At 50.1% G+C, this 17900-nt stretch overlaps 7 protein-coding genes across 7 annotated transcripts; 5 read left to right on the top strand and 2 right to left on the bottom strand.

Moving 5' to 3' along the window:
• Positions 1 to 1904: 1904 nt before the first annotated feature.
• BO85DRAFT_515763 (uncharacterized protein) lies at positions 1905 to 3613 on the top strand (the record flags this gene model as incomplete). Its single annotated transcript, XM_025664805.1, has 1 exon — positions 1905 to 3613. One exon carries the CDS (start codon positions 1905 to 1907, stop codon positions 3603 to 3605), a length of 1701 nt encoding a protein of 566 aa, XP_025521150.1. The 3' UTR covers positions 3606 to 3613.
• Positions 3614 to 4319: 706 nt separating this feature from the next.
• On the bottom strand, positions 4320 to 5925 carry BO85DRAFT_495024 (sugar porter family MFS transporter; the record flags this gene model as incomplete). Its single annotated transcript, XM_025663895.1, has 3 exons — positions 4320 to 5275; positions 5344 to 5793; positions 5877 to 5925. The coding sequence occupies 3 exons, from the start codon at positions 5923 to 5925 to the stop codon at positions 4320 to 4322; spliced, it is 1455 nt and encodes a 484-aa protein (XP_025521149.1).
• Positions 5926 to 6529: 604 nt separating this feature from the next.
• BO85DRAFT_387329 (alpha-L-rhamnosidase) lies at positions 6530 to 9317 on the bottom strand (the record flags this gene model as incomplete). Its single annotated transcript, XM_025656669.1, has 1 exon — positions 6530 to 9317. The coding sequence occupies one exon, from the start codon at positions 9315 to 9317 to the stop codon at positions 6570 to 6572; it is 2748 nt and encodes a 915-aa protein (XP_025521148.1). The 3' UTR covers positions 6530 to 6569.
• A 2023-nt stretch (positions 9318 to 11340) lies between these two features.
• Positions 11341 to 13286, top strand: BO85DRAFT_410971 (cytochrome P450). The gene is made up of 3 exons (XM_025657504.1): positions 11341 to 11598; positions 11659 to 12488; positions 12544 to 13286. The coding sequence occupies exons 1-3, from the start codon at positions 11380 to 11382 to the stop codon at positions 13163 to 13165; spliced, it is 1671 nt and encodes a 556-aa protein (XP_025521147.1). The 5' UTR covers positions 11341 to 11379; the 3' UTR covers positions 13166 to 13286.
• A 59-nt stretch (positions 13287 to 13345) lies between these two features.
• On the top strand, positions 13346 to 14902 carry BO85DRAFT_410969 (phosphotransferase family protein). Its single transcript, XM_025657503.1, has 3 exons — positions 13346 to 13570; positions 13631 to 13923; positions 13984 to 14902. The coding sequence occupies exons 1-3, from the start codon at positions 13472 to 13474 to the stop codon at positions 14678 to 14680; spliced, it is 1089 nt and encodes a 362-aa protein (XP_025521146.1). The 5' UTR covers positions 13346 to 13471; the 3' UTR covers positions 14681 to 14902.
• A 112-nt stretch (positions 14903 to 15014) lies between these two features.
• Positions 15015 to 15423, top strand: BO85DRAFT_483080 (uncharacterized protein; the record flags this gene model as incomplete). Its single annotated transcript, XM_025663134.1, has 2 exons — positions 15015 to 15212; positions 15268 to 15423. 2 exons carry the CDS (start codon positions 15015 to 15017, stop codon positions 15421 to 15423), a joined length of 354 nt encoding a protein of 117 aa, XP_025521145.1.
• A 331-nt stretch (positions 15424 to 15754) lies between these two features.
• Positions 15755 to 17708, top strand: BO85DRAFT_359410 (enoyl-CoA hydratase/isomerase family protein; the record flags this gene model as incomplete). Its single annotated transcript, XM_025655511.1, has 3 exons — positions 15755 to 16506; positions 16819 to 17010; positions 17075 to 17708. The coding sequence occupies 3 exons, from the start codon at positions 15755 to 15757 to the stop codon at positions 17706 to 17708; spliced, it is 1578 nt and encodes a 525-aa protein (XP_025521144.1).
• Positions 17709 to 17900: the final 192 nt, after the last annotated feature.

The following is a 17900-nucleotide window of genomic DNA, read 5'->3' as shown; positions in this document are numbered from 1 at the left end:
CTGTAGAAGGTAAGATATAATTTCAGTACAGGTAGAACTTCTACCACCTACTATTTTACCTCAATTCTTACCTGATAATTCATGAATATAGTCCCCGGTATAAACGAATACACAATGGCAGGCAGTAGTAATTCTACATATAATGAAAATAAATTTTATCATTTAGTATACGTAGAGGAGTTGATACATTGGGGTAAACACCAGACCTCCAGGCCATTGACAATATAGAAAAGTAGGTGGCAGACCAATATCAGTGTGGCAATCAATCGGAGACGTGTGAAAGAGTCCAAGGTGATCGTTACATCCTTGGGACTTGTATCCCTCGCCTTGTGTGAGATCCAGACGTTCAGAATTTAATTGGATCGGCGTGCTTTGTCGGAGTATGATGAAACATCTGTCACCCGTTTCTCGGTAACTATCCAGCAAAATGTTTTTTTTTTTCTCACTTACTTGGCAGCACGCTGTTTCGACTGGGGGAATTAGAATGGAGACCGTGGCAGGTGCCAAACCAATCCTTCGCCCAGTGGTCTTCACTAGTGAATCCCATATGAACATACCATCGTGTACTGGATGAGGCAAGCTGTGGGCAGTTGATGTCGATGGATACGGAAGCGAAAAAGGTTCTCGGCTGTTTTTCTGAAGCCCGACCGGAATGCGACCGTTGATGGCCTTCATGTGGAAGGTGTGGCGCCGATAGGGGGCATACCCTAATCGCCACACCGGAGGTACTGTGCGTAGTCCCAAGTCACAAGAGTCTCTGATGAAGGTGACACATTAGAAAGCCAGAATGCACCTCTCCAGGACTATGGATGACAGCCAGTAGTTGGAGGCGCACGGGACGGGATTCAATGCAGGCAATCTAGTTGAGGCGGAAGCAGATCTCAACAGCCTTGATCGAGGGCGTCACCGTGAGAATTTTCTTACAGTTCAGACCTAGGAAGATGATAATAGGCCGACCATCTTGGCGGTTGAGCTGGTCGTTAAAGTCTCTCGAAGGCCCCGTTGTCTGTACTAAATGCCGCAACACCACCCCCCTGCATCTCATTAGCCTGAACCCTCAAGTGGCACTGCTTTGTAATGGCCTTGATTCTGACTTGAATTTTGGACCAACTAAGTGCCACACCATTTGTTCTGTTGGTCTAGACTCCATGAACATCTTTGGATCGTGGTGGAACAAATGCCCATGTGTTTGACAGTCGGCACCTGACGGCAGTGTGAGTTCGTCTTGTACAGCACCTGCCGGACCTTTTCTCATTTCCCCGGGGTTTCCCCATTGCGTAGAGTCGATAGAAGATATCATCTTGAATAACCTCGTCTCTACACTGCAGAGGAGAACATTATATCCATTCTGAGCCAACTTTCTTCTGTGGTTCAAGTGGCGGCGGTTGACGGACTGACTACTAGGTGAGTTACTCGAGATGGGGATCGTGTCAAGCTCCGCTCGGCCGCATGCAGGTCTTTGATTAAGATTTTCATGGACCAAGACGCCGTTCATCCTTGGTGTTGGTAGTGAGTTTCATTGCCTGGTGCGTTGAACGTGTGGAGAACACAGATCCTAGGTCAGTGCCTTGCCGGTTGTGTTCTCTCGTCGAGTGCTTGAACAGGAAAAGGGAGACCATGCAGTGGAGAAAGACCCCTTAAACTTACATACTCCGATAGTTACTCCGTAGTTCTCTGATATCTTGTTCGATCAGCAAATCTTTAGTTTGTTGGTCCTGCCGGGGGTTTACGGGGACTAGCCCCGGCCCCACTTGCACTTGATACGATCAGCCCGTACCGTTCGCGGTAATCGGTGGTTTTATTTACAGGGTGGGAAATGCCCGCCACTTGCCAGTCCAACAAGCTTCTTGCCCTTTTGCCCAAACAGCTCCTTATTCCCCGTAGCTAATTATCATTTCATCACCATGGATATGCTACTCGACCTATCTTCGGATGAGGAAGAAGAACGACTTGGAGTCGGGAAATACAACGAAGAAGATTGCAAGGCTGCCATTCAGGGGATCCGAATCCCAAAGACATTCGACGAAGAGGTTCATCGACTGTGCACCATTCGCGGCATTCGCCATCACTATGGCTTCGCCCAGGAGCTCCGGGGAACCATGTCAGAATTCACACGCGCTTTGAACGCCCGCGATATCATGAGCGGTGTAATTCCGACCATGTCGTTGCCGGAGGAGGTGCCTTACTGCATTTGGTATCCAGATGTCCCGGCGGAGGAGACTCTGCGGGCTTTGGTGCAGCGATACCCGGACATGCTTTATCATGTCGCTCGGGCTTGTGCGATTGCAGGTTACGCTGATTTGTACATGGAGCTTGATCCGCTTCCAGAGGTGCATATTGCAGAGGAGGCTGGCTACACGAGCATGCAGAGGGCCAGCAGCGGCAGTCAACAGATCTATCAGCATATCATGTCTCAGCCGGTGAGGTTTGAGATCATGAACGACTATACACGGACGGTCAATATTGCGGCACCTCAAATCGCATCTTTGAATGGGGATACTGCTGTATACGCGAGTCTCACTGCCAGAACCAAGTATTATGGGCCGCGCAAATTTAAGAATGATCCCCCGCCATGGAATAAATATTGTCGCGACCCCCCTTATTTCAATATTACGGAAGACTGGGGCATTGACGACCATGACAGCAGGGCCCCGGATGCACCAGAGATTTATATCTCACTGCTACATAACCCTCTACCTACTAACCTCCCCTTCATCGACAAGGACAAGCTCATCCATGTTGCCGCATACAATGGAGACATCGATCGTTACGCCCGGCTTCGACGGCCTCGGATGCTCAAAGATGAATGGGCCATGGTTGTACACGGTATCTATCATCATCCGTTCTTTGCCAAATGGTGGAGTACCCAGATTCCGGAGCACCCGCAAGATAGAAATGAGATCAATATCAGGCGCGCGATCAACGCCCGCCGCATCATGTCCAATGATCTGTCGTGGCTCACTGCCGATACTCCCGGAAAGATGTTGCCAGAGCTCATTTGGTATCCGAATGTAGCCCACTTGACAACCTACGAAAGACTCGCTCACCGGAGACCAGACATGTTTGAAGAGTGTCTACGAGCGTGCATAGTTGCCGGGTATACGCATACGTGGGATGATTTGCTGCGCGCGGCACCTCAAATCTTCAAAGAAGAGTTCGCACAGGGTTCTCCCGAATCCGATGCCAACTTGGACGACCCCAAATTGCGGTGGCTGACCAAATATGCCAGCCACGCGCTGTGGATGGAAGCCAACGCCTCCCCGAACAAACACTTCCAAACCGACATTTCGAATGCCGTGCCTGACGCCGCTGTGAAATTGAAAAGGAGCCCTGACAGCGACTGGTGGGGGGACTACTACGTCGCCAAATCTCTTTATCACCCACAGAACTCGCCGACTATTTTTTTCCACGACCCTGTCCAACCAGGGGCGTGTGAAGGCCCATATGATGGAATGGATTGTGGTATTGGTGAAGGTATCGACCTTGCGTTGTTTCTCGGTGATGCCCTCTCGAAGGAGACGTGGAAGAGAGAAATCTTGGATGAGGGATCCACAACGGCCTGTCTGGAAGAAGTGTGGGACTTGTTAGACATGAACCAAAAATGAATTGTTACTATATCATTAGGCAGGCGCTCCAGCCTGGCTGCCTCCACACCGGCCTTTGCTCATGTTACCCCATACCGCCTCCTCTGGCAAATAAGTTTCGCTAATAATACTAGCAAAATTGCTATCCCATATCATCATTCTGCAACACATTAATGGAATGAATAAAGGCTGTGTAAAGAAATTTTACTAAGATGTCCTACTGTAAATTTTCAACATCAGATATCAGTTGTCAAAAACCAATCACCCACAATATTATATATAAAAGCTTAGGCTATACTCCGAATTTATATACCTCAGCTTAGATTATGTATAATAGATTGTGATACTAGTTCAGGGTTACAGCAATTCTTCCCAAGCGGCAAAAGCACAGTAACGCTATCAGGAGGCTGGCAGCCTCATGTAAGAAGGAATTAGAAAGGAGAATCATGCCTTCATGCCCGCATTGTATTGCGGGGATGCGCTCCATAGGTGAATGCGGACTATACAACGGGTTTACTCCGCGGCCCTCGGACTCTTCCTTCAGCTAACCCTATAACGGAACTCGCGATATGGAAGGGATCAAGGCGGTTTTCGTGAGGACACGGTGACAGATCCATTCAATAGTTGCAAACAGAAACAATTGGTCATCAGGCGTCTCGCTTATGTAGGGAATATTTGATAATGGCAGCAATGATACCCAAGAGTGTCAACAGCAAAGAGGTACCAACGTATGCCTTAGGGCGCGACGATGTGAGCATCCTCAATCATGGTTACTTGGGCTTCCTCCTTCCCCTTCACATCTCCAGGCAACACCATCACATCCCCGAATAGCTCGTCCATCTGCTCGAGGGTCTTACCCTTGGTCTCCGGGAAGAAAAAGATATAGCAGATCATGGCGATGAGGTTAAAGACGAAGAACACGTAAAAGTAACGGAACCCAATATTGGATAGCGCTGTAGGCGAGAATTGCGCGAACACCAGATTGACGGTCCAATTGGTGAAAGTGGTGATGGAATTGCCTTGGTTCCGAATATCCACGGGGAAGATCTCCGCCGGGTAGACCCAGGAGATGATCCCAGGCGAGGTATAGAACAAGCTGAAGACGAAGTTCATTGCGACCATTGCCCGTAGTTGGTTGGTGTTGTTCTCGTTATAGTGCTGCGACATGGCCGCATTGCACACCAGCGCCGCCGCCATGCCAGCTGCCGAGACGATCAGCGGTCGGATCCGACCCACGCGCTCCAGGGCCCAGAGTCCGATGGTGCAATAGACGATCGACAGGCCCCCGGAGATACCGATGATCATCAGCGTGGTGCGTGTCTCGATACCCAATGAGCTGTAGATGCGCGTTCCATAATAGTTGATGACGTTGATGCCCGACAACGGGCCAAAAGCCTGCACACCACAGCCGAGAATGAGACGACGACGCCACGAAGGTTTGGTAAGGATGGAGGACCAAGTAATGGTGTTGTTTGCGCGCTCCGCTTCAATGGTATCCCGGATCTCTTGATACTCCAGTTCGATGTACTGTGACTTCTCTGGGGTTCCATCACCGTGCAGGCGGTGCAGTGTTGCCAGCGCCTCTTCGTGGCGGTCTTGTTCCATCAGCCAGCGAGGCGATTCCTGGAGAAACCAAACACCGACCATAAGAACGAGGCCAGGAACACATTGAAACGCAAGTGGAAAGCGCCCTGTGAATGTAAGTCAGACACCTGGTACAAATGCGTCAGGGAAAAGCCAGGATCGGGTATGAGCGTACATTGGAAGTCGGTAGTGTTGAAGGAACATCCGTACCCCAACCACTGGGCAACCAAAGATCCCCAGCTTAACATCCACTGCAGCAGACCAGACATCATGCCGCGGGATGCGGCCTCAGCCATCTCACCGGCGTACATGGGCACGGTAGCGGTCAGCATGCCCACCGCCACACCTGCAATAAACCGACCGATGATGAGCATGGTCATGTTGACCGCTCCGCCCTGCAGCGCGCAGCCCACAATGGAGACGCAGGCACCGGCAAAGACGGACTTTTTGCGTCCCAGTCGATCACCGGTGAAGATGTTGATGATGGTTCCGAGAATGGCACCGCCTTGAAACGCAGATACCACACCCCCTGTCACCGTATCATTTGGGTTGTTAAAGTATCTGATGAACTCGGTTTGGCCGATTGTCGAGGTAATGATACCACTGTCATATCCGAAAAGGAAGCCTGTTTGTCGTACGGGTTAGAGTTATCGATAAAAATATATTCACTCTCCTTTCAAGGAGAAAATAGGAGAAAAGGATGTCTACCTCCAATGGCCAAGAAGACGGCGGAGAGCAACGTTGATAGCTTGGCCATGATGGTCGTTTGGTCGGAGAACTGCTTTTCAAGTTGCCAAAAACCATACGGGTAGGGCCGGTAGCGCCGTCCAACTATATACCAACAGCCAGACTATTCCCTCGCACATAGTGGCGTTTGACCTGATTAGTATGTCCGATTAACCCAAGGACGAAGCCGGGGTTGGGGTATAGGCAATATGGCTCACTTGCCGCCGCGGCAATCCGGAACCACTCATTCTGGGGTAAACGCGGAGATGTCGGGAGACTCTGACCCGAAAGCATCCCAAAAGGTTGTTAGAGACCCCAATATTTCTGAAGTTGGGCTAGAGTAGCTACTAGACTGGTATCCATCTCTTTGGCCCATCTGGGGTGGTGAGCCCTAAGCGCGGCACGCCAGTTCGAACCGGGTTAAGCCACCAGCCAAGGCCACACACAAATCCCTTGGACTCGGATATCCCGAGCACCATTTGATACATACGTCCAGGATAATCACGCGGATTCGCCGGCATTTCCAGAGCCGTTACGATTCGGTTTTATTTACTTTGGTTGACTCGGTCGGCATCCTACCGAGACACCCACATACGTTGATGGGATTTAGACACGATCAGGCCATTCAGCAAGATGGTCAAGCTGCGTGAAACGGTTACGAGAGTCTAATGGCTGCTAGCGTACAAAGATCGAATAGACGCCGTGGCTCAGGCTGACCTCCCCTCCAACCACATCTCTCCTCTCCTCTCCCTCCCGACAATATGCCGAAGACTTGCCACTGCGGGGAAGCTTAACCGTGGCGGTGGTGCCAAAGGGCACGCTCACATTCACAGTGGTCTGACCCTGCTGGTTGCGCGTGAATTCAATCCCAATCTTCCCATAGGGGCAATCCACGCTACCGTTGACGTGGTCAAATTCAGCGTCATAAGGCGGGTCTACCACAAAGGTACGATATGCCGGTCCTGTAGGCTTCAATCCCAGGACGGCCGCATAGAACCATTCATAGATAGTTCCCAGCATGTCGTGGCATTTGCTGCGGCACTCGTCTTGCCAAAATTCCAACAGGGTGGTTTCTCCACGTCGCAGAAACCGCATGTAGGACGGGTGCTCTTCCTGGCGGGCCATCTGCAATACCAGATCCGGTCGCTTAGCATCAGCCAAGGTGTTGAAAAGGAAACGCAGCCCGATCTCCCCGGCACGCATACGACCATCGGCCACATCATCCAAGAAGGCAGCCATCACGTCCTTGCGATATTGCTCAGGGACCAAGCCGAATTGCAAGGCCATGGCCTGGGCAATTGCGTCTCGGTCGCGTTCTGGGTAGTTGTCTAGTGAGGTGTAGTAGGCGTAGGGACGAGACGCATCGTCCGTGACCAGCAAGTGACGGTTGTACACGGCGTAGATGCGAGCAGCCCACTGCTCGAATTCTTCTGCCTTCTGCGTTTCGCCGAGCTCGCGAGCCATCATGGCCACGCACTGTAGGCACCGGTAGTATATAGCGGTCTCGATGTTAGCCTGGTTATTCCCAAAGGCAATGCCACGGCCCCAATCCCCAAGTCCGTGTTCAATCAAACCGCCGCGGCGCTCTTTGGTGCGCATATATTCCATGTATCGCACCGCTGCGGGAAATACCTTGGCGACGACATGCGTGGAACCGTAGTACTCCCTGAGGATGTCGGGCAGCAGACACACGGCACAACCCCAGGTGATGGTATCATGAAGCGGGCCGCACATGTATCGGATCTCAGGTGCCATGGTGGGGACCAGCCCACTGGGCTCTTGGGCGTCCAGAATATCGTCGAGGATCTTGGTGTACAGAGCTTCCATATCGCGAATGTACTGTGTGGCCGGCGCCAGCAGATGCGTGACCTCCAGCCAGCCGAACTTTTCAATTTGGGGACAGTCGGTGTGGTAACTGAACAGATTGCTGCTGAAGGTCCAGGATAGGGCGTTTAGCAGTTGATTCACGTCTTCCTTGTCGGTCTGCATCGTACCCAGGCGGCGGGCGGCCGACGAGACATGGCGTCCCACAACTGACCGGATGACCGGGCGGCCGTCACTGCCATCCAAAGAAACTCCTTCTACTTGGATATAGCGTGCGCTGGTGAAACTAAAGTCGGGTTCCCAGGCTTCAGGGGCGCTCGTGCCGGCCAGAAGAATACGAGAGTAGACGCCAGTCTCGAACTCCTTAAACAAGGGATCCGGCATCAACACTGTGCCGTCTTCTTTGACCGTCTCGCTATAACGAACAATAATCTCCGATCCTCTTGGTCCCTCAACCTCCATGTGCACCATCGTTGAGGCGTTCTGCCCCAGATCGTAGCAGACCATACCCGAACGCGGCTCTGTGACCTTCACTGGCTGAAAGGTCTCATGCAACACCACAGGTGGTTGAGTTTGGTAGTAGATATGACCACGAGGGCCAGTCAGCGGCTTCGCGAGGGCCCAGTCCGCATCATCGAAGTAGGGCGAGTCCCAGCCCGTTGGATACTGTCGCCGATCGTGGTTTTCGGATGCATAGATATTAGCGAGGCTGGTGGCGCTTTTACGGACGCGCCAGGATGGATCCGAAATCATCGTCGTGTGTGTGCCGTCGCTGTAGAAGAGATGCAGCTCACCAAAGAAGCAGAGCTCGTTGCCATAGCGGACATAGGTATTGTCTTCGTACATGGGCCAGAAAAACCGACCATCCCCTTTCTCGCCCGCATAGAAACCATTGCCCAGGTGCGCGCCCAGCACATTGGCGCCTGTCTGCAACTGGGCCGTCACATCGTAGGCCGTGAATTGCACGCGACGATGGTAGTTGGTCCAGCCGGGGTCTAGACGATGGTCTGACGCTGGGGCTCCATTGACAGTCATGTTGAAATGTCCAAGGCCGGATGCAAACAGAATGGCACGGGTTGGGGGCTGCACCAAATCGAAGGCCTTGCGTAGGTAGATCGGTTTGTCGCCACCGTCACCAATCCACACTGCTTTCCATCGATTCGGCTCATCCTCGAACCACGAGCGGAAAATGAGACTGGTATGAGGCATATAGGTCTGGTTCATGCTATAGGGCGGTAGCAGGTGGGATCGAGGGTAGGCTGTGAAGAAGTGATTGGCGGCGCTGTGATGGGGTCGCTGCGACTGATCCCAAACGGTCACTTTCCAGTAATAGCTGCAAGTCGACTGGAAGCCATTATCGGGTCTGCAGATGATGTTGCGTTGCTCATTACTCATCACCCGGCCTGAATCCCAGGCCAGCTTAGCTTGATCGGTCGCATCTCCTTGCACAGCCGTCTCGTCGGTGCTCAGCACCACCCGGTACGCGAGCTGGGAGGCATGTTTGTCGTCGGTTTCAATCGTCCAGTAGAAGCGGATCTCGTCCACATCAATTCCTAGTACTTCATGAAATCCATGAATCCCACATCGCGTAATCTGCATTTTGGACCTATATACTGCTCATGAATATGGATGTTAGACGGTGCTGTTTTTCCCTTCTCGCTGGGATACCCCGATTTTTGAGGGAAAGAGATGGGGTTCGTCTGTCAACATCCGAGACACGCTGGGTGTCTCGCGTCAATACCACCCGACGCCATGGGATTCATACCTTAGCATCTCACGATCTAGCCATTAATTTCCTATATTACCGCCCTGTTCTTGGCACTGCGTAGCGTCAACTAGTGTAAGTGGGGAATATTGGAGTTATGCTGCGCTGACTCTCCCTGCAACTGCCGTATATCGTTTCCGAAACCGACGCACGCTCCGCCTAAAGCACACAGATCCCTCGATTTGACATCCTCCCCCACGTGGAACTAGCTTGCCTCCAAACTAACCACACGCATCTACTACTTTAGGCCTCGAGGCCGTATCAAATACAAATAAATAACTAATTTTCCCTAATATTTGCTTAATAGATCGGTTTTCCCGCTCCCGTCGGACATCCCGACTCTTGCCTGCCGATTGACAACACCCAAAGGCGCAGACAGCGAGTAATCCAAGTATCCACCATTTTTGAACCTATAATATAAGTCAGTACGTTAACATAACCCTCTGCGGCCTAGGAGGCTTCTTGTAATGGCAAACAAGTACTTGCCCAGCTCCAATATGGGCCTAACATACATACTAGTCCTGTGAATGCAGCCGAATCTAGCTTGCTCCGTCACACGACTGCCCAGAAAATCCGGCTCCTCCTCACACAGCTTACTTAGCCGGGAATGAACAGAATGCAGATGATACGAAGTAGACAGCTTAGTGTTGGAATGCTACTACGCTCACTGGTTCGTGATCCAGCACCTTCACCTCCGCGAGTTTAATCTTATTATCCAGACCGATGCTGTCGTTGTCAGCCTCGCCTCTATATTCATTAGTCTGCCAAACTCCTATCCTCGCTACCATCCACGCTGTCTTTCCCCAGCCGGTCTGCCCAGACCCAAACGCAGATTCTAGGTCACCTATTTTCCCTGAATTTGTGCCAAGCTTGATCTCACTCATGCCACCACCCAAGTGTACAGATTTGTTCGAAGAGTCAAACATGCACTTCGTTTTCCTATCGAGGTACTATCTTTGGAACAGCTATATCATACAACGTTAACTCGTGACTGTATTGGCTCATAGACAGTAGTAGGCTATAAGGGCTTTTGTATGCGCTATAATTAGACATAGACGATCATCATTTGGGCCAGTGCATAGAATTGGGACACAGGCTATGTGCATGCTACCACCTACGTATTACACCACCACGTATGGGCTAACACACTGGGAAAATATCATCTGATTCAAATCAAGTCAAAACAGTAGAATAAATTCAGAATACATCATAAACCAGGAAATGCTGGAATCGTACCGAGCATTATCTGTAAGAACCGAATGTGTACATTGATTCTTATTCGATGTTCTATCTAAATGCCCATTGATCACCGCGGCGATAGAAGCGCCGGGCCAAGTATAGACAAGTATTACATCATATCCTACCAGTGACCCCCGTATTCATGCTGGCATAAGCCTTTAAATCAAGAAGAGGTTGGTGATCGATGCATCTAAGCGGAAGAGGGAAGAAGGGTGAAGTAAGGGATTTGAGTAATGAGAGGAAGTTAATGGACGTCAGAAACACGGGGAAATGCGTGTGCTAAATATTCCAAAGCGGATGGGGTGGGCAAGGAAAATGTAAAGCTCCGTGATGGCCTTCCGCTCTACATCAACGTATTGCCTTTGACATGCTGACGGAGGCAATGCCAGGCTGCGAGTAATCCCAGATTCGTGAGACCGGGAAGAAGCAGTCATATTGAAGTGACTGCTGTTCTGTGACCCGATCCACATCCGGTAATTCGACAAAAAAGACTAAATCTCGAACCAGGATCTTGGAACCCGCGCGAGGTTCCTTGAATTCGCTCTCGCATCAGACAATACCTAGTAGATATAAATAACTGCTCTCCTCAAGCGTTGTTTGAAATAGAGCGCAGTATTCCGATGCCCCAGGATTTCGAATACTAATTCACTACCTGACATGATGGCGAAACAGGACACTCAAATCAAGGCAACTTACTACGTTGGTTGTGCTTGTTTATATGTCCTCACGCGGTACCTCGGCATTGTTCCTCGCGATTCATCATTACTTATCGGTGGTATCATTCTCTCATGGTCGATCTCCTTACCCTTGACAGTGTGTGCGAAGACTCTCCGAAAAAGACATCGCAGCACATTCAATGATCTTCCTGGTCCACAGGTCCGAGCCAATAGTGTTTTTCTTTCTCATTTCTCCTGCAGTTGATGCTAACCGCTACAGTCATTAAACTGGCTCTACGACCGCGTGTTCGATATTTTCGATGAACCCCTAGCAAAGAATGTGACTGATTGGATCAATGAGAGAGCTTACCCAGACGGGCTTATGCATTTCTTTGGCTTATTCGGCTCCGAATATATAGTCCCTACGGACCACGAGGGGTTAGTCGAGGTACTGTCAACTCGGTCTTACGACTATGAAAAGTCCCGTGCCTTCCGGCGATACTCCGTTCGATTTTTCGGAGATAGCCTTGTTACGCAGGAACAAGAGGTGCACAATCGAAACCGGAAGACCTTTATGCCCGTATTCAATCAAACCAATATCAACATCGTCCGCCCCTTGCTGACTGCAAAATCAAGGCAGTTCAATGATTACATCTCTTCGGTACTGACGGATGTTGGTGAAAGCCAGAAAGGAAGTCAAGGGAGCAGGACAGCTATTGTTCCCATTACGGACATTGTATTCAGGGCTACAATGGACACTGGAAGTATTCTCGCACTCGGAATCGACTTGGAGACGATCAAGGGGCGGAACACACACATGTTGCGTGCCTTCAAAACGTTATTCGCCAGCAACCGTCAGAAGAAGATACGATTTGTGTTACACAATCTATTGCCAAGCTGGATCGACCGGTTGATTCCTTCCGAGGAAGAAAAGAGCATGGATAGAGCAAAGTCCCTCATTGTTGATAGCGTGGTTGATATGATGCAAGGGAAGACGGCGGAGAATGAAGTAACAGATGGCCATCTTACTTATCTATCAAATTTGATACGGTCGGGCCGTTTCAATCATGATGAATACATTGGTCAACTAAGAACTATCATTGCTGCGGGGTAGGTTATGAAAGGCGTCTAAAATATGGATGCTGCTGACCAGAAAATAACATAGTTTTGAAAGCTCCGGAGGATCACTCTCCTTCGTCATTTACTGCCTCGCGGCCAACCAAGGTGCCCAGAATTCCGTACGCGAAGAGCTATACAGCGCCAAACATGGCAAGGTTGAGCTTGAGGAGGACGAGTATGACCGTCTTCCAGTCCTCAATGCAATGGTCATGGAGTCCCTGCGTCTCTTCCCCTCTTTCGGGCTACTGCTCCGGAGGGCGATTCGCGACACTACTATCAAGGGCCGGTTTATTCCCCGAGGAACGCACATCGGTATCTGTCCAAAAGCGATCAATTGTAGTCGTCATCTTTGGGGGGATGACGCGGAGGATTTTAACTTGGAACGGTGGATTGACCGTTCCCATCCAAATAACCCCACGCAAAAGCCTACAGGAGGAGCTCCTAGTCCAGCATGCATGCTTTCCTTTGGATACGGAACCCGCAGTTGTGTTGGAAGACACTTGGCCATGGCGCAAATAAAACGACAAATAGCGCTGATTGTTGAGCGTTTCCACGTTGAGACCGAGGATGATAGGTTTCCGCATCCTTCGGGATTATTTGCGTCCAACCCACCTTTTGATTTCCGTCTGAGGTTCACCGAAGTGGAGTATGGCAAAAATGCTGTGTGACCAAAAGGTTCAGGAGACCAGGTTGTTTTTAAGTTTATTACCAATGCTATGGTCAGTTCATGTTGTTCGATCCCCATCGGGTATGTCTAGATTTCCAATGAAAGTCCGTTTCTTCTGTAGACAACACTATATGTGGGTCATCAGTAGTCAAGCTTCGTCAATGTATATTATCCCTGCTATTGTTCCTATAATTGTGCCTCTAGCGCAGTCATAGCATATAATGCTGTATTAGACGCTGCCACTTAACGAACTACATGTCAGGATACCCAGTCTGCGCATCACCGACCGGAGACAGACCGTAGCATAATGCCTCACTCAGTACGACAGCCAATCAATATCCAGGCGCTTGAAGAGTACCTTACTCGGGTGCTACCCACGATTCAAGCTCCCCTTGATGTGGAACAAGTTGAGCTCTTTTAACCCCGTTAGCCGAGGTCACGGAGGCTGATTACAATCACGTGGCAGTTTCAAATCGGACAATCTAATCCAACGTATAAGATCACTGATTCTGGCGGCGTATCATATGTGTTGCGAAAGAAGCCTCCTGGGAAGCTCTCACGAGCCGTTCATCTAATTGAACGGGAATATAAAGTGCTGTCCGCTCTCCAGAGAACAGAAGTCCCAGTTCCAAGGACTTACTGCTTGTACGAAGGTAATGATATCCTTGGAACTCCGTTCTATGTTATGGAGTTCTTGGATGGGCGGATCTTTACCGACTCCACTATGCCTGGGGTGAGTCCGACGGAGAGAATGGCCTTGTAAGTTACGCTGGACTGTCTCATAATTGGGTCCCATTTGAGCTGACTCAGGATCGTCAGGTGGAGGGATGCTGTGCGAGTGCTAGGCAAGATTCATACCACTAATGCTCATTCCATGGGGCTGCAGACGTTCGGTAAGCAAGGTGGGTACTACGACCGTCAGCTGTCGACGTTTACCTCCTTATCCCGTGCACATTCAAAGGTGGAAGATCCCTTGATCAATGTTCCAGTGGGAGATTTACCGCATTTTGACGAGATGGTCGACTTTTTCTGTCGTCATGAGCTTCAACCCAGAGACCGGCTTAGTATAGTGCATGGTGACTACAAGATCGATAACTTGATCTTCCATCCCACTGAATCGCGAGTAGTCGGGGTTCTAGATTGGGAAATGGCTACTCTTGGCCATCCTCTTTCGGACTTTTGCAACCTTACGCATCCTTATTTCTGGGACGGTCTGTACCAGGATGTGGCAATGTTCCGTTCTGGGAAGGTTGCAGGATTGCCCAGTCGCGCACAGTGCTTAGAGTGGTATTCTGAGGCTGCAGGTTGGGATCCACAACCAGAGCTTTCGTGGGGAGACGCATTTTTTGCATTTCGAACCACTGTTATCCTGCAGAGTGTTGCCGCTAGGCATGTCCAGCGGCAGACGACCAGTCCGGACTCAGCCAAATATGCCCTAAAATTCAAGCCATCGGCAGAAAGTGCCTGGGAATTGGTGAGAAGAGCCAAGGCCGGATCTAAATTTGGAAGATTGTGAACGTGATGATATCGCGTGCAAGGGCACAGAAAGTGATGTCATGGTGTAACAAGCAAGCTCGGCATCTGCAAGGTGGTGATTGGAGTTGCAGATCAAATAAGCCCAATCGTGACACAAACATATCCTTTTGCATGCTCTGATGTCTAGTAGTATCTCTGAAGATCTTGAAGTCTTGTTATTCCTGATTACTTCGAAAGGCGCTCCGTCATGCTACTCATGTGGCTTATATTAGATGAGACCCATAAGATTAAACCTGGTACGACTGCTGTCACACTCCTGAATTCTCTCCAACAATTTAAGTCCTGTCAACATTTATATATTTGCACTAGCTGAAATGTCTTTACCCAGTCCTTGGCGGACAAATGAACTTATAATTCCTTGTCAACATATTCGCGAGTATCCCGCTGCTACCACGGGACCACAAAACGATGTTCTCCATTTGGCAGTGAAACAGTACCTTCCCACCAACAACCCAAAACCACGTGCTGAAGATATAACAATTGTCATTGCTCCTGGAAGCGGCTTTGGAAAGGTATTGCCATGATTACCTTAATATTGTGTCGCTCTAATCGCTGGAAGCGGCGTAGGAGCTTTACGAGCCAGTTTTCCAAGAGCTACTTGTGCGCTATGGGAAGAAAGGGCTCAATATCCGTAGTATTTGGGCTGCAGACCCTGCACATCAGGGTGAGAGCGGCATAATCAACGAAGGCCGTGGTGGAATTGACCGTGAGCCTCTCAAGTGAACTACTGTATTTTCAGGATACGGGAAGGTCTGATAGCTGTTGGTCGTCTAGCAAGCCATTTCGATCACAGTCGGGATCTTCTCCATTTGATAAATGTCAAACGGGATGACATACAACACCCGATCGTTGGAATAGGACATAGTGCTGGATGTCTTTCTTTGTTCGTTTTCTATCCTGTCCCAGCCCAAATTAACCGGCTGATTCATTTCTTCACAGGGTTAACCTTAGTCTCATGCATCCACGGCTATTTCACGCCATTGTCCTCATCGAATCCCCGATAGTACGGCCAGTCACTCATCTCAGTGACAGCTCCGTGTTCAAAATCGACATGATGCTGCGGCCACACTTAGAGTTCTCGGTGTACAGGCGGGAAGCGTGGCCATCCCGATCTGCAGCGGCTGAATCCTTTCGCAGAAAACCCTTCTACCAAGCCTGGGATCGCCGCGTCTTTGCGCAATTCGTAAAATACGGCTTGCGCGATGTCTCGGTGGGCACTAATATCAATGGTAAGAATAGCCAGCCTGAAATGACGACACCGGTAAGACTCACTACCCCTGTTCTGTATGAGCTTGCCTCCTTTGCGCGGCCATATCACAATCTCCCTGCCCCGGATGCAGCGATAGGCGATTCTAGAAACCGCCTCACCCACCCGGATCTCGACCCTCAGGTCATTACATCGTTGCCGTTTTATCGTCCAGAGATAACTGAACTTTTCCCTCGGCTGCCCTACCTACGACCGAGTGTCCTTTACATCTACGGTAGTGAGTCCCATATGAGCCTTCCGGAGTTGAGGAGCGACAAACTGCGGACTACAGGAATTGCTACCGGAGGCAGCGGCGGGGCTGCAGCTGGTCGCGTGCGCGAGGTCGTCATGCAAGGGTTTTCACACCAGGTGCCGTTCGAAGCGGTCAATGAATGCGCAGAGGAGATATCTAGTTGGCTAGCCTGCGAATCAAGGCGCTGGTGTAGAGAGGAACAGGCTTTTTACAATTGGTGGGGTAACACTGCCAGCTCTGATTCAAGGACTATCGAGAAAGACTGGAAAGTCTATGTTCCAAGGGGTAATCGAGAGAAGTCAAACCTGTAAGGTGTGGCTTGCAGTGCCTACCCTGATTGGTGTGAATCAAGGAATCGGTCGTCTGGCGATGGTCTTCTTAATAACCCTTCCGCGAATAGATAGGCACAGGTCACTATAGCCGCTCGTTACCGAGGGCTCGTCATCAATCTAGGAGAAACAATCCTTTGCCGAATAACGCCTTTCGACTGCATGCGGCCTGAACGGGTACAGCAGGCTACAAGTCGCGTGGCAAGGCTACAGCTTTGTCCAAATAAATATCACATCTGAAAGCGCTTTAGTAGTTTAAATATGAAAGAATCGAAGTATTTAAGGTGCAGCATGGCTGACCACCATCCGATCATAGTCCGTCTCCAAGGCCATATAGCCGTCATAATTCTCAACCGGCCTGATCAGCTTAATGCGCTGGACCAGGATCATTATTATCAACTCGGTGAATCTCTCCGCCAGTTGGAGAAAACCCCCGACATTAAGATAACAATTCTCACTGGTACGGGGCGATACTTTTCAGCGTGAGATTGACAGGTCCTTCAGTTATGTTCACGGAGCTAATAGGTTCGGTGATCGTTCAAATAGGGGCACCGATGTCAGATCTGCCTTCGGAAACAAGCTCCATGGAACGGACATTCGGCGCAACATGAGTGGCACTTTATTCAACAACCTGGACCTCACTCATACCTTCACCAATTTTTCAAAGATACTGATTGTGGCACTGAATGGCCCTGTCGTGGGGCTTCCGGCGGCGCTCGTCGCACAAGCAGACTTCATCTATGCCGCACCGCACACCTTCCTCCTCACGCCATTTTCTTCGCTCGGTCTTGCAGCAGAGGGTGCAGCGTCTCGGTCCTTTGTGCGGCGCCTCGGCATATCCAAAGCAAGCGAGGCTTTGATTATGAGCAAGGAAATTCCCTGCGACGAACTTGCTGCGTGCGGATTCGTTAATGAAGTGGTATCTTCCCCTTCAGGAGATCCAAAAGACTCGGTCGGGTTTCTGGAGCAGGTCCTTGCTGAAGTCCACCGGCGATTTGACTCACTCACCGCACTATCCTGCCTAGCGCGCATTAAAGGCTTTATACGTGGACCAGAGAAGATGATAGATGACCGACATAACTACCTCGAGGTTCTTGAGGGGCTGGATATGATCGCAACTGGCGTGCCAGGGCAACGGATTCAGGCGTTGGTGAAAGGCCAAAAGAAGCATAAGTTGTGACTTTCATATAATTCGGGAATATCTCTGGTACTGTAAAGATGTACACTGTTCTAATGCCGAGCTTGGCGATTGCACTAGCGTCACCTGGGGACCTCACTAGTTCCACAGATCCCCATTACTTCATTCTGCTCTTTATTTGCTAGAATTGTTTATCTTTATGGTGCTTGCGATAGATGGAATAGTATCTCAGTA

This window comes from Aspergillus piperis (genome assembly GCF_003184755.1).
Source record: "Aspergillus piperis CBS 112811 unplaced genomic scaffold BO85scaffold_1, whole genome shotgun sequence".
NCBI classification, from domain to species: domain Eukaryota; kingdom Fungi; phylum Ascomycota; class Eurotiomycetes; order Eurotiales; family Aspergillaceae; genus Aspergillus; species Aspergillus piperis.
This window is presented reverse-complemented; position numbering and strand designations above follow the sequence as displayed.